The following is a 13,997-nucleotide window of genomic DNA, read 5'->3' as shown; positions in this document are numbered from 1 at the left end:
TAGTGTTTGCTCACACATAGACTTTTATGTTAGCTGTGCTACTCAAATGTTGGAATGCAACATACAACCATTCAAAAAAAAATAAATAAATAAATGTTTAAGCAGCAAGTGAAAAACCCATTCGGTCACCTGGTGTCCCATGTTACATTAATCGCTGTGGCACTGAAACACTACTTTCATTTTGGTTTCTAACTTCTGGTCAATGTCATAAAATATGATAATGTTATGATGGCATCACAAAATACTAATCTATTTTATCCACACTGCTGTAAGTAGTTGTTTCTTGACGTAATCCAAGAGTTTAAGCAGTGTAGAAATACTGGAAATTAGTTTTAAATTCCATTTTTTCTGGGGGGGACGTCCAGATAGCTGTAAGTTAGTTTACTACAGCTTAGATACACAAGCTAGATTCATACAGTAAAGGCGACAAACACCACTTACCTGGTGATGCACTGATAGCACTGCAGCAAATATTAAATAGAAATATATTAATGCTCCTCTCTTATTGCCAATTCTTAGTCCAGTTCAATAGACCTTTTTAGCAGTGGACATTTTTCTTGTCAAAGGAAAAGCTCAGGTGTAATTCATAATGGATAACTGAGTTCACCCATTATTAATGTTATTAATTACACCTTTGCTCTTCCTGTCTGTCAAGTTGTTGTTTATAGTCATAATTGAAATGTGAACCCCTCCGGATTCCTCAGATACATACATATGTTTCAGCACCCTTTAAAGTGGCTATAATTGATATTTTACAAACAATAATGATCAAATGACAATGTAGACAGAGAACTATCACTTGAATCTGCAGCTCCCCTCAGCTTTCTGCAGCTTCATAGTGAGATTTCAACTCATTGTTTAGCCGTGTGCCACAAAACTTCACTGTTTTGGTTCACTCCCATTGCTCTCATTGCACCATTTCCAGCAACAGCAGGAAGCTGTTTTCAGTGAAAAAGCTCTAAAAATACAATGTACACTACCTGCTCAGCTCCAAATACCAGACAGATGCACTTAGAACTAGCTGATAAACACAGTGGAGCATTTAGCAGATGAAGATCCTGATATTCCATTCAGGACTTGGAAGAGACCAAAGACGGAGCTAAAAGGAGAGTTAATATTAGACTTACATTTATCAGGTGGACAGAAACTCGATTCCAAACAGGTGAAATCAAAGAAAAGACCAAGAGAGTCAAAAGTCTATTTTCAGGGTAGTCTGTGTGTAAATGTAGCCAACGGGCACAGGAGGAGAGAGGAAGGCAGGGGAGCCTTATTGCATTGCACCCCCTATAAATGCATCAGCCGGCCTCAAACCCAAGTAAAAATCCAGTGAAAAGACATTATTCTGCTGTTCAGGCCTGAGCTGCTTTTATTGGAGGTAAGGTCTTGGTAGCAAGCTCTGGTGCCGGTTTAATGAGCGGTCTGTTTCAGCATGAGACTGTAGTGGAAAGGCCACAATGTCCCTTTACAAAAAGGTCAGTGTGTGTATGTGTGTCTCAATTTGTGTGTGTGTGTGTGTGTGTGCCTGATTATGAACGCAGTCATACCTTGAATGAGTGTCCTCACCCTCTCTTTGACATGAATTGTTATGAGGGGAACTCACAGTAAACATGACATTATATAGTATATGAGGATGCTTTTAAAGGAATAAAATGAAATGACGCACCAAGCTTTATATTTAACAGCACATATCTCCGTTGCAAGGGAAGGGGGAACTTCACACATTAGTGTATCTGAAAGTGGGTTTGCTGGCGAAGCCGTCATGGCGCTGCATAGCACTGAGCTCAGGCCAGCCCAAACACACGCGCACACACACACCAAGCAATTTTGTCAAAGTGAGCCCCTAAATATAGCCATTGCACAGTGTTATTATCACAGCAGGGGTGGTGCTCTGTTATCTCTCACCCTTCACTCCCATTGTTTTACTACTCCAGCAGATGACAGCTTCACTAGGGCTGGGGCCCATTTGCTCTGTATATGGCCTGTTATATAAGACCTGCACTGACGCTGGCAAATTTGCTGGATTTTCCAGCGGCAACACTTTATAAATGATTTCATGTCAGGTTTTATGTACCAGAGAGTTGAAAATCCTCCCACTTTGGTGCTACAGTAACGCTCATGTCTCGTATCGTTCTTTTTATTTGTGTTTAACCCAGTGAGAAAAATGGAGTTGGCTAAACGGGGAAGGCTGAGAATGACACGTGAAAATAAAAAAAAAAAAAACGCTAGAATGGTGGCATACATGCGATGGTACACAATCCAGTCGTCGAAGACGCATTAGAGAAACAAGCAACAGCTGGACTCTGATTGGTGGGGACGGCCTGGCTTCTTCCACACACATCGGGGAGCGTTTCGTTTCTTTCCTCTCTTTGTTATGGAGCAGTGACATGAAAATGTCCGTCAAGGCCTTGCTGAGTCACCCATTCAGAAGCGGCCATACTGAACGGTATGATGGGAAGCGGCGGTCTGATGGCAGCTGCCTCATCGAAATCCCTCGAACCCCCTGCTGAGCTGCTGCCAGGCCTTCGACTGCCTGGCAGTCTGGATCAGTGGTTGCAGACAGACGCAACAACATCACACACACACACACACGCAACCACACAAACTTATTCACAAAAGCTATTGTTAACCACATGGATGTGTGTACCAAGCACTGGCCTGTTTCAGTATGTCCCAACAACAAGTAACTTACTTTGATACTATTTCTGTCAAATACACACTCACTCACACCCGAAAAACAGTTCTCTGGTTCTCAGTGTTTACACACAAACAAACACACTGTTGGTTGGGTGGTCAGAGGGATTGGTACATACCAGGAAGAGCTTAGCATTAGTGCTACAAAAGGTCCTGTACACAGAGAGTAGCAGACTGTTGAGCCTGCACCGACTCACATGCAGTACGTTTGTGAGAGGATGGGATCTGAAGTGACGGCTTCCCTCTTCAGCTGCGAGGTCTATACAGCACATTTCTGAAATACAAATTCAAAACTTAACTTTCATTTTATATTAGGAACATCTCAGACACAAGGTCCCAAAGCTTATGGTCAGGGTCATCCGTGTTTGTTTTGTTAAATGCGTGTGTCTTATTAGATGATGAATTGAAATGGGAAATATGTTGATATGCGTCCTTGTGAAAAGTTAGATGAGGAGATTAGTGCCACTCTGTCTGTAAGTAAATATGAAGCAACCAGCAGTAGCCGGTGAGCGTAGCTTAGCGGGACAGGAAACGGCTCTGGCCTGGCTCTGTCCAACAGAGGTGCTAACGAAATCCACCTTCCAGCACCTCTAAATCTTATTAACATTTCATATCTCAATTGTTTAATCCCAGTAAAACCTAGGTTTAAAAATTAGACATTTTGGTCTACAGCAGTCGTGTGCTGGCCTACATCTTTGCCTTTCTGGAGTCTTGTCGTCATATTTCAAAAACTGCTGGTGATGCTGGAGCGTACAGACAAGAAACAATATGATATACCGCTGGAAAACTTTTTATTCCATGATCAATAACCATCATCACAGCAGCAAATCATTGGCCATGCCTACGTACACTACGAGCATCATACTATATAAGCTCAGGTTTCTTTACTTATAGCATCAAGGTACCCTCAGTCTCTGATCTGTGACTGTACTTCTGATGCTATAGCTAGAGCCTGCAGTGCTGCCCACCCAGATAATCCAGAGATAACCAACCAGCCAAGAACACAAAGAGCAGCAAGCCACCAAATGTCCCTGTTGCCCTCTGCTTTGTTTGTAAATGGACAGCAGTGTAAGAAAGACCTGTCATTCTTTGTGCTAAAAGTTGCAAATGTGGCCTCTGACGAAGCTATTTTAGCTTTGTTTATATTGTTAACATGTGGACTGCTTCAAGTGAGCCTCTCTAGCCACACACCAAAGCTTTCATGGATCACTTATTGTGTGCTGTAATGTAACACGCAATCTGCGTGCACATGCAGGCAGCCAACAGTATATTTTCCAGCACAACTCAAACATGAGCAAGGCAAAGCAGCAAGAACAGATGTTGTGCTGGGAGGCATCAGATCATGTGGGGTCAGTCTTGGAGAGGCATTGGATTTGATCTATGGCAGGACTTTGTATTAGACTGCATTAGTTTCAACTAGGTGTGCCTAATAATGAGAGAATGAATGAATGAATGAATCATACTGTAGCTGCACCCTCACATCTGAGAGTAGAGACGCTGATGTGTGTTAATTATCCGAGCATCTGTTTTGCTTACAAACACGCTTTAATGCATTATCGGGTGATTTAACAAAGCCTACATTAGATCAGAGATGATTTGTCAAACAAGCATGAGTCAGAATTTCCAGACATGAAACACCAAGGGCAACGTCAGTGAAAATATTACAGTTTAACTGCAACCATCTGCGTGTGTCCGTGTGTGCACGCAAGTGTGATGCAGCATTCATCATGTGTGCATATGGTATTTGTGCTCTCATAGTAAAGGATGTTTTTTTAGAGCCCTAACAAGGCATCAGCTTCCACGCTGAGGCCTTATATTTCCGTAAGGCACCGAGGATTGCCTGTTCAAACAAAGATTAGAGCTAAGAGTTGCATAAGGCTTAAAGAAAAATTAACATTCTGTCTCCTGAACGTCACCAAGTGCCAGTGTTTTCATCAGAGTGGGCTGAGAGGTCAGACAGGATTTCCCCCCTTCGGTAGCAGTCGGCTGCACAAATATAGACCTGAAAACAAACATGTTATTGGAGAGAGGGCAACAGGAAAAGCCAGACAAAGCATCTATGACGTAGCAGCTGAAAATAAATCACATTTCCCATCACCAGAAGAATGGCATTTTGTTTGGTTCTCAAGACTTCTGATTCAGCAACGTCAAAAACCCACACAGGTACAGACATTTGTCTTGAATGTAGTGGTGGATATACAATAATATAATCCAAATTTGTGCCGATTGAGTTTCTTCCCTGACCACAGTTGGCCAAAACAATCTGTGTAAACTTGCAACCTTTATTTTGTCAGAACAGTTTTTCATTAAATTCATTCATGTGAAGCCATAAGCTGTATTTCTCCTTGCATAAGACTGAGTTAATAGCTGATGACAGATGAATGGGAATCATTTGCTCTTCTTGTTGCACTTTGACACCTGTGTTTCCTTTAGAGCATGGGGAATTATTATGTGGATCGCAGCATGCTTCCTGTCTTTGTCTGGTGTGAAAGGAGCAGTCTGGAAAGTCAGAGGTGACAGTGGGAGAGGAAGTAACCCATGAAGTGGAGTCATAGGATCCCAACAAGACAGCCGGTACAGCGTCTACACACCACATCCTAATTCCAGTCATATCCAGAGTGTGAGGAGAGAAGACGCTGTTATTGGCTTAAAGTCTTCAACAGTTAGACAGATATTGAAGTGATGGTTTTGAGTTTGAGCCCATGGCGGATTTGAAGTGAACATGTGTGTGCTGCCATCTAGTGGTGCATCTCTGCCACTGAGACAAACCCACTGGAGGAAAAACATAAATGAAATCAGCTGTAAGAGTTTCAGTGTTAGTCATTAGGTTATGTTTGATATACAGCAGAAGTGAACACAGTTTGATATGAATGAATTTCATGTTATTCTGCTCTGTCTCTGGGCATTGTCACTTTGGACTGATGAAGAACTTTCAGTATTGACCATTTCAGTTGCACACTTCATCCTGAGGTAGCAAACACTGTGTTTTGTCCATTCTTATACCTTCAAGACTGTCATCAAAATTGAATATTAGAGCATCATCAGCATGAGGTTGGGTTGCACATCATGCAATCATGATTCACCTGCTGCCACAATATATAACCGGCCTTCCACTCAGTAGTCATCCAATTGTCTGTTAATCCTTGTGGTAACAACTGAGATATCAGAGATCACTTAAATATTTTTGCTATTGGTTGCCCTGTCTGCTTGCTGACTCCTAACTGCCCTTTGTGCTCAGGTGCCTACCTTCATGCTCCAGCCTGCACCCCATCACTCTGTGTCGTGAGTAAACTGGAAGTGGACTCGTGTCTGAGGTTCAGCATTTGGGTTCATTTGCTGCTAGATAGCTTAAAAGCAACTGAAATAGTTCAAATCTCAGTGTGGTCCCACACTTACATTACAGGTGGTACCTCACTTAAAGACTATTCTAGACAGTTCGAGTAGCAGTTTCTTCACACACACCTCAGCAACATATAAACATAGTCATCTTTCTTCAGTTTTATTGCCACTTAATACATACATTGTACATTTATGTGTACACTGTAGAAGTGTGTATTTTTGCACTCTCTTCTATGCACTTCCCCCAGCTCTTCCGGGGGGATCCCGAGGCGTTCCCAGGCCAGCCGAGTGACATAGTCACCCCAGCGTGTCCTGGATCTTCCCCGGGGTCTCCTCCCGGTGGGACATGCCTGGAACACCTCCCTAGGGAGGCGTCCAGGGGGCATCCGATAAAGATGCCCGAGCCACCTCAGCTGACTCCTCTCGATGTGGAGGAGCAGCGACTCTACTCTGAGCTCCTCCCGGGTGACAGAACTCCTCACCCTATCTCTAAGGGAGCGCCCCGCCACCCTGCGGAGGAAACTCATTTCAGCCGCTTGTATCTGGGACCTCGTTCTTTCGGTCATGACCCAAAGTTCATGACCATAGGTGAGGGTAGGAACGTAGATTGACCAGTAAATCGAGAGCTTCGCCTTTCGGCTCAGCTCCTTCTTTACCACGACAGACCGGTACAGTGACCGCATTACTGCAGCCGCTGCACCGATCCACCTGTCAATCTCACGCTCCATCCTTCCCTTACTCGTGAACAGGATCCCAAGATACTTAAACTCCTCCACTTGAGGCAGGAACTCTCCCCCAACCTGAATGGAGCGAACCACCTTTTTCCGGTCGAGAACCATGGCCTCGGACTTGGAGGTGCTGACTCTCACCCCAGCTGCTTCACACTCGGCTGCGAACTGCCCCAGTGCATGCTGAAGGTCCTGGCTCGAGGGAGCCAACAAAACAACATCATCTGCAAAAAGCAGAGACGAAATCTGGCGGCTCCCGAACCAAACCCCCTCCGGCCCCTGGCGGCGCCTAGAAATTCTGTCCATAAAAATGATGAACAGAACCGGTGACAAAGGGCAGCCCTGCCGGAGTCCAACATGCACCGGGAACAGGTCCGACTTACTGCAAGCAATGCGGACCAAGCTCCTGCTCCGGTTGTACAGGGACTGTACAGCCCTCAATAGAGGGCATCTAAACCCCATACTCCCGGAGCACCTCCCACAGAATGACGCAAGGGACACGGTCGAATGCCTTTTCCAAGTCCACAAAACACATGTGTACTGTTTGGGCAAACTCCCATGAACCCTCAAGCACCCTGTGGAGGGTATAGAGCTGGTCCAGTGTTCCACGGCCAGGACGAAAACCGCATTGTTCCTCCTGAATCCGACGTTCGACTATCGGCCGGATTCTCCTCTCCAGTACCCTGGAATAGATTTTCCCAGGGAGGCTGAGGAGTGTGATCCCCCGATCGTTGGAACACACCCTCAGGTCCCCCCTTTTTAAAAAGAGGGACTACCGCCCCAGTCTGCCAGTCCAGAGGCACTGTCCCCGTCTGCCACGCGATGTTGCAGAGGCGTGTCAACCAAGACAAACCTACAACATCCAGTGACTTGAGGTACTCAGGGCGGATCTCATCCACCCCCGGTGCTTTGCCACCGAGGAGCTTGCGAACTACCTCAGTGACTTCAGCCTCGGTGATGGATGAATCGACCTCCAAGTCCCAAGTCTCTGCTTCCTCTACGGAAGACATGACAGTGGGATTGAGGAGATCCTCGAAGTATTCCTTCCACCGCCCGACAATATCCCCAGTCAAGGTCAACAGCTCCCCATCTCCACTGTAAACAGTGTTGACAGAAAGCTGCTTCCCCTTCCTGAGGCGCCGAATGGTTTGCCAGAATTTCTTCGAGGCCGACCGGTAGTCCTCCTCCCAGACCCGAGTTTTTGCTTGTACAATCGCCTGAGCTGCCGCACGCTTGGACTGCCGGTACCCATCAGCTGCCTCAGGAGTCCTATGAGCCAACCAGGCCCGATAGGACTCCTTCTACAGCTTGACAGTATCCCTTACTTCCGGTGTCCACCACCGGGTTCGGGGGTTGCCGCCATGACAGGCACCGCCGACTTTCCAGCCACAGCTACGGACGGCTGCATCAACAATGGAAGTGGAGAACATGGTCTATTCGGACTCAATGTCTCCAACCTCCCTCGGAATCTGGTTGAAGCTCTCCCGGACGTGGGAGTTGAAAACCTCCCTGACAGCGGGTTCCGCCAGACGTTAATTTCAAATTTAAAAGTGCCAGACGTCTGTAAAAGTGCGGATATCTGGCACTTTTAAATTTGAAATTAAAATACAATGAGCGTTTTTCCAACCAATTTTGTCCAACCACATCCTTTCAAGGGAGTGTTGTTTTGTTTTTTGACCCAAACTGAACGATGATGTCTCTGTAATTTTGGACCTTTTAATGCAGAAAATGGATGGTCTTCACTTTTTCTGCCTTCCTCACGACAAGTCAGTGTAACTGAGATGAGTTGTGTTCAAATTATTTTTATTTTACTTATTTATTCTTTTCCATTAGAAATTGCCTTCAAGTGTTTTACTGTTATTCAGCATCTTGACTCTTGACAGGATGAGACTCAACAGACTGGTTAGCATCAGCTCTGTCCTGTGATGCCCCATGGACACAGTGGAGGTGATGGGAGAAAGGAGGATGGATTCTGTGGAAAATAACTTTTTTTTTCCTGATTTAAAAGACTGATATTGTAATCTTAAATGAAATAAATAATAATAAAGAAAGAAAGTGAGAAGTCTCAGTAAAATGAAGTATTAAGTTGAATTGCTCAGGCCAAGAAACACGAGGTCAGTGGAAATATGTACGTTGGTCTCATGAGTCCAATTTGTCTTTGTGAGACAAACAGAAGGTGATTGGATGGCATCTGCATGTGTGGTTCCCACAGTGACTGAGAGGGTGTGTCCAAACTTTTGACAGGTACTCTCTCTGTAGTGTTGTATATACTGGCAAACAATCACAATGAGGTTTCAGGTGTTTAAATCAGCACCATTTTATTGTGAATAATATGATCAATACATCAGCTTTTGCATCTTGATTCAAACAATTGACATACATTTGGCTGACATCTTTTGCCATGACTTTATTGTAATAAGACAATACATAATAATACAGTAATAAGAGCGTTTGCATTTTGCAGTGATGAAGTACGACACGTTCACAGCTCTGATCACATGACTCCCACGTCCGCAAAAAAGTAGGAATTTCAGTGTGTAAAAGTTTACAGAGAAGTTTTTAGTGATACAGAAACACATCAAAAGAGATCTATCTGATCACTTTATAATAAAGGACCATAAGAATTGGACTTATCAATATCTAATATGGAATAATTTCCCCTTTTTAAGATTAAACTGCTTGTGGGGTGTAGAAGTTGTTATCCCACTTAAAGCCCAGCATGCGCAGACTAGCTGTGAGCTCTTTCAGGACGCTCCTTTTAGCCTCCTGCCTGTTGGCTTCTGTGCACGTATCAGATGTTGGCCGTGCTTGCTCTTCCACTTCTCTCTCATTTTTAAGCAAATTGCTCACACTTTCAACTTCAGCACAGTTGCCATAAGGCCACTCTTTTTTTTCACTCGTCTCCAAACCAAACAGATTTCCACATGATCTGCAAGGAGGCATTTCTGTCTCTTGACTGAGGCTAAACGCCTGACACCTGACCTGCACCGGAAGCTTGATGGTTCCATCAAAATATGGCTTTTTCTCCTTCTTTGGATAGTACGTCATCACTGCACCAGCTACGTAAGTCTCCCAGGTGCTAAGACAGGATGCAGCAATCATGATTCGGCCTGGATTGCGGCCAGAAGTGGACATGGACACTCCATAGTACCTAGCTGAATTTGGGGTCTTGTTGGGCTGAGAGACGCAGATGACAGAGGAGACCAGATCTGTTGCTTCATCCTGTTTCAGCTGACGGATGAGCTCTCGCAGCCTCCTAATTATTTCGTTCTCATTCTTTTGTTTAATCAGGAATACCATCTGAAAGCAATCACAAATATGATCAAGTTGCTCTAATCCCCACAAATGTGATTTCATTTACCGGGTCATGCTTTGTCTGTGAAATGCTATGATGTGCATTGATTGTAAACTGTAATGCTTGAGGATGTTCAGGAGAAAAAGCAATTCTGTACACCTTAACGGGGAACAGTTGGGTTATCAAACAAACTATGATCTTACCATGTCTAGCACGCAGGAAATTGGACTCCGCTTGGGCAGTTGAGAAGAGCAGAATTTAAAAGGTTGAGGGTAGCGGCCCTTCAACACATTCAACATGTCATCATCACTCACAATGTCATATGGGCTGTATCGAGGAATGTTGATCTCTCCTAAAAAGAAGATGCTGTGAAGAACCTGTGATGTGAAATCACACGAAAAATACACGATGACATAGTGATGCATTATTCAGAAAAAACTGAAAAGTTCGTGACAGCCCCCATCAGACATACCTCATCCACTAATACTGAAGGATGTCTGGGACTCAGGTGCAACATTTCTTTGATGATCAAGAAAGCATTCCTCCTGAAAAGGTCTTTCTTTTTCAGGAATTCCTCTTCCCTAAAATAACAAGCATCAATGGTTTGTAGGGGACTGTAAAGCAGAATGCAGCAGTGACCACTTGCTGCTCAGTAAATCAGCTGACTCACCTCGTCATCCTCTGCGCAGAAGTCTGATGGCATTGGAAAAAGCACATAACACGTTACAACAACGACACATTCACTGACGACAGACACGAGATTAGCCAGGTCGAATTTAATCAGCACGGCAGAAAACACTGGCAATGGAAACCATGTAAAAGCAGCTACTCACCATCGTACTGCAGGTTGTGAGAAAGAGAAACAGAAAGAAAGAATGAAGCCCTTCCCCCCGATTCTCATTTAAGAAGGAAGTCTTTGTAATATCACTGTACAGCAGAAACAGGATGTGCACTCTGTACTTTGGAGTGGTCCCAAAGTAAACTCAACTACTAATAAAGAAACTTTGAGTTTTTATCGACTGTACATGTTTAAAGGCTGTGACTCAGCATTGTGGCTGATGTTAAAAAGCTTTCTTTTGGTCTCAATTTTGTGATTATTTGTGGTTTCTGGGTGTGTTCTTTTCATGTGACCTCCTCTCCGTTATTCATTTTGTTACTAAATCCAGTCTAAAGCCAACTTCCTCATATCTTGTTGTTTGTCAGTGTTGATTTCAGCCTGCCTGAACAGAACGGAAACCTAATACTATGATTAAAATGGTCATCTAACGTTTTCTTTTTTCATATCTCTGGACTCAACAACGCTGAAACAGCTGGCCAATGGGAGCTCCAGTTGCCTCTCTTTGGGTTGATTTTTTTGTGTGGCACACCGTTGTCCACTGATTCATTTCAGTTTTTCCTTCAATCTGTCGGCTGTCTGCGTGACTCCATGAATTCCTTAAAAAAAAAAGTCAACAACTATGGGCTGATAACCACTTTTCTTGTCAATGTTTAATGCAACAATGTGGATTAATGCATTAACATTTCTTTCACAAACAACCATTAACACAAACAGAACAATAACCAAATGCATCAGCTGCTGGCTCCTGGAAAGGCGAGAGAGAGAGAGAGAGAGAGAGAGAGAGAGAGAGAGAAAGAGAAGAAACAAGTCAGATCACTCAATACAGAATAGATATGAGTGTGACACAGAAATCAAGTATAACAGTCTTTCTTAATGTAAACTTATAGAGTTAATATGCTGCTCTGGATGTTTTGATTTCTTTGAAACATGTGACCTCCATCTTTACCCTGTAGCAAAGATAGAGACACGCACCAGTGGAGGGTTTGAGAAGCTCCAGAAATCTGGCCTTTTCTGCTGTCACCAGTTTATGATGTGCTTGGTCCAAACTCTTCCCCACAGCACCCTTCCTCACTTTATCCCAGTCCTTCTCAGTCTACATGTAACGGACAACACAGAAAAAGAAAAAAAAAAGGCTGTCAGTGCCCACAGGTACGCCAGTGCCATGCTTGTTCCCTGCAACTTCGTTTTCTCACCATATCTTTGAAGGCCTCTCCGTAGTAATAGCTCTTGGATGCTGGATACTCTATTCCGCTCTCAAATAGCCGCTCGAGGCTTGAAGCCACTACATGCAGCTCCTCTCCATCGAAGGCATACAGCTTTTTATCCTCGCAGGTCATCAGAACGAGCTGGTCACACGGGCACGAGGTCCACTCCACTACACCCACAACCAGCATACTGACTGTCTCTGGAAGGTAGAACTTTCCCCACCCATCCACCTTGCTACGTTTCTCTCTGTAGATGGTGTCATCCAGGTCTCCTATTGTCCACGTGGCACCTGCTGGATTCTTTAAGGCGTAAGTCTTGCGTTTACACCTGGACACGAGGTCTGACACGGATGTCAGGTGATCCTGACCTGCGACACAATGCCAGGCATGAGGGGCTTGATGGAAAAACTTATGATAGCAAGAGGTAAAGGTGTGTGTCGTCTACCTGTACCTACCCCTGCTGCTTTGCAGGAAATTACGTATGTCAGATGCCGGCCTGAAAGGTAGAAAAGATTTACAGGCTAAAAGAAGAGCTGAGGATCACAGCAGTGTTTACTGGACCACTGTGAGAAGAATATGATGTAGTGATGATGATGACAGGACAGAATATTCATGTGAAAGTGGCAAAATGCTGACTTGGCTCAGTATGAGAGCAATGACTGGAACTGCCTTATATTTAAACTCCTTTCCAGTATTCAAACTGGCCACTACTGGAAATGCACTGGGACAAGATACTGGGAAGAAAGGGGCATTGCTTCTGCAGCACTTGCATTAAAAAATCCAAATTGTTTGAACAGAACACAAAGCTGGTTCTTACGCGCAGAACTTCAGTGGACCAGCAGCCATTCTGTCTCTGTCACCTAGAAAACAATAGTATAATATAATAATATTATCATACATAATGCATTTATCGAAATAGCATACAATAAAATACTGTATTACAGGAGGGTCCCTGACTTTCAGTGCCCAAGTTAACAACAAGGAAACAACATAAAAACATTTTAGTGCATGTCTTCTCCAGCCAGAATCAAAAGCTACGGATGTCAGCCTTTGTGCTTCCTAACAATCAGAAATGACAAAACTCAAATCACACTTTAAAATCTTGAATTTGAAAACAATGTTTAGTGCGGTGTATAACAGGCACAAAAAACATGTGTCTGCCTTCTTCTCTATGATCACTGTTTATGTTACTGCATTGTTTTAAGAGATTACATTCACTCTGAAATAAATCAATAGAACGTGTGACACAAATGCTTGATCATTTACGTTTATTAAATTAATTAGAATAAGAGTAGTTACCGCAGGTGGAGGACAAACTGAAGCGTTCGTCGCCTTCAAGGAAATTATGGGCTCAGAGATCACATTTTGGGTCCGCTCCGCTTCACGCCACTCCCTGCTCCTGTGCTGCCTTCAAGAGCTGTGCTAGTCAAGCTCTTCAGCTTCAGCTACAAGCTCCACATTTGAATGAATCGTTGGTCTCGACTTCCATCATGCACCAGCATGTCCGATGAAATTACAAACAGGAACCCGTTTTTTTCTGCATGTTTCCCTTTTTACAAATCAGCGTTACAGAGGCAAATTGTGCAAAGTTGGGGAAGAGTTAGATAAAGAAAGAAGTCGCGTTGTCCAATTTTCAGTCATTTACATTTTCCCATTTCCCAAAACAACACTTATGGGAATTCTTCGTGTAATTTGTGGCTTTCTGTCTTTCGTGTTTATGCCTGATATTACCAGGCTCAGCAGTTTTGATTCCACTGGTGTTAATTCTGATATCTCAAAGTGTCCGTGAAGGCAACAAAAGAGTGTGGCGCAGAAGTTTTTAATCTGGTGGACTCCAAATAGATGTAAAATATTTACATCTATTTCGCATCAGATTAGTCCCACTTTGTCTATATTTTCAA

At 43.8% G+C, this 13,997-nt stretch overlaps 1 protein-coding gene across 3 annotated transcripts; it reads right to left on the bottom strand.

Moving 5' to 3' along the window:
* Nucleotides 1-9,053: 9,053 nt before the first annotated feature.
* LOC139345412 (uncharacterized) lies at nucleotides 9,054-13,517 on the bottom strand. 3 transcript variants are annotated; one of them, XM_070983964.1, is made up of 9 exons: nucleotides 13,396-13,517; nucleotides 12,914-12,956; nucleotides 12,552-12,592; nucleotides 12,085-12,464; nucleotides 11,864-11,984; nucleotides 10,724-11,636; nucleotides 10,526-10,634; nucleotides 10,257-10,430; nucleotides 9,054-10,058 (listed from the first exon to the last, which is right to left on the bottom strand). In XM_070983964.1, the coding sequence occupies exons 2-6, from the start codon at nucleotides 12,940-12,942 to the stop codon at nucleotides 11,623-11,625; spliced, it is 585 nt and encodes a 194-aa protein (XP_070840065.1). In that variant the 5' UTR covers nucleotides 12,943-12,956; nucleotides 13,396-13,517; the 3' UTR covers nucleotides 9,054-10,058; nucleotides 10,257-10,430; nucleotides 10,526-10,634; nucleotides 10,724-11,622. The 3 variants fall into 3 exon arrangements, with proteins under 3 accessions (XP_070840065.1, XP_070840064.1, XP_070840066.1); XM_070983965.1 differs by lacking the exons at nucleotides 9,054-10,058; nucleotides 10,257-10,430; nucleotides 10,526-10,634 and having other exon boundaries at nucleotides 12,914-13,155; nucleotides 13,396-13,494; XM_070983963.1 differs by lacking the exons at nucleotides 11,864-11,984; nucleotides 12,085-12,464; nucleotides 12,552-12,592; nucleotides 12,914-12,956; nucleotides 13,396-13,517 and having other exon boundaries at nucleotides 10,724-11,117.
* Between the last annotated feature and the right edge of the window lie 480 nt (nucleotides 13,518-13,997).

Source organism: Chaetodon trifascialis, chromosome 17 (genome assembly GCF_039877785.1).
Source record: "Chaetodon trifascialis isolate fChaTrf1 chromosome 17, fChaTrf1.hap1, whole genome shotgun sequence".
Lineage (NCBI taxonomy): Eukaryota > Metazoa > Chordata > Actinopteri > Chaetodontiformes > Chaetodontidae > Chaetodon > Chaetodon trifascialis.
The sequence above is the reverse complement of the archived record's forward strand: the minus strand, read 5'-3'. Positions and strand labels throughout refer to the sequence as shown.

What these genes read in the sequence shown, in the direction of transcription:
- LOC139345412 (XM_070983963.1), bottom strand. Translation starts at nt 10,770, where the DNA reads ATGTGCTTTTTCCAATGCCATCAGACTTCTGCGCAGAGGATGACGAG. An exon ending in CTTCAGTATTAGTGGATGAG is followed by an intron (nt 10,431 to 10,525) that starts GTATGTCTGATG and finishes TTCACATCACAG; the next exon opens with GTTCTTCACAGCATCTTCTT. An exon ending in TTTCCTGCGTGCTAGACATG is followed by an intron (nt 10,059 to 10,256) that starts GTAAGATCATAG and finishes GATTGCTTTCAG; the next exon opens with ATGGTATTCCTGATTAAACA.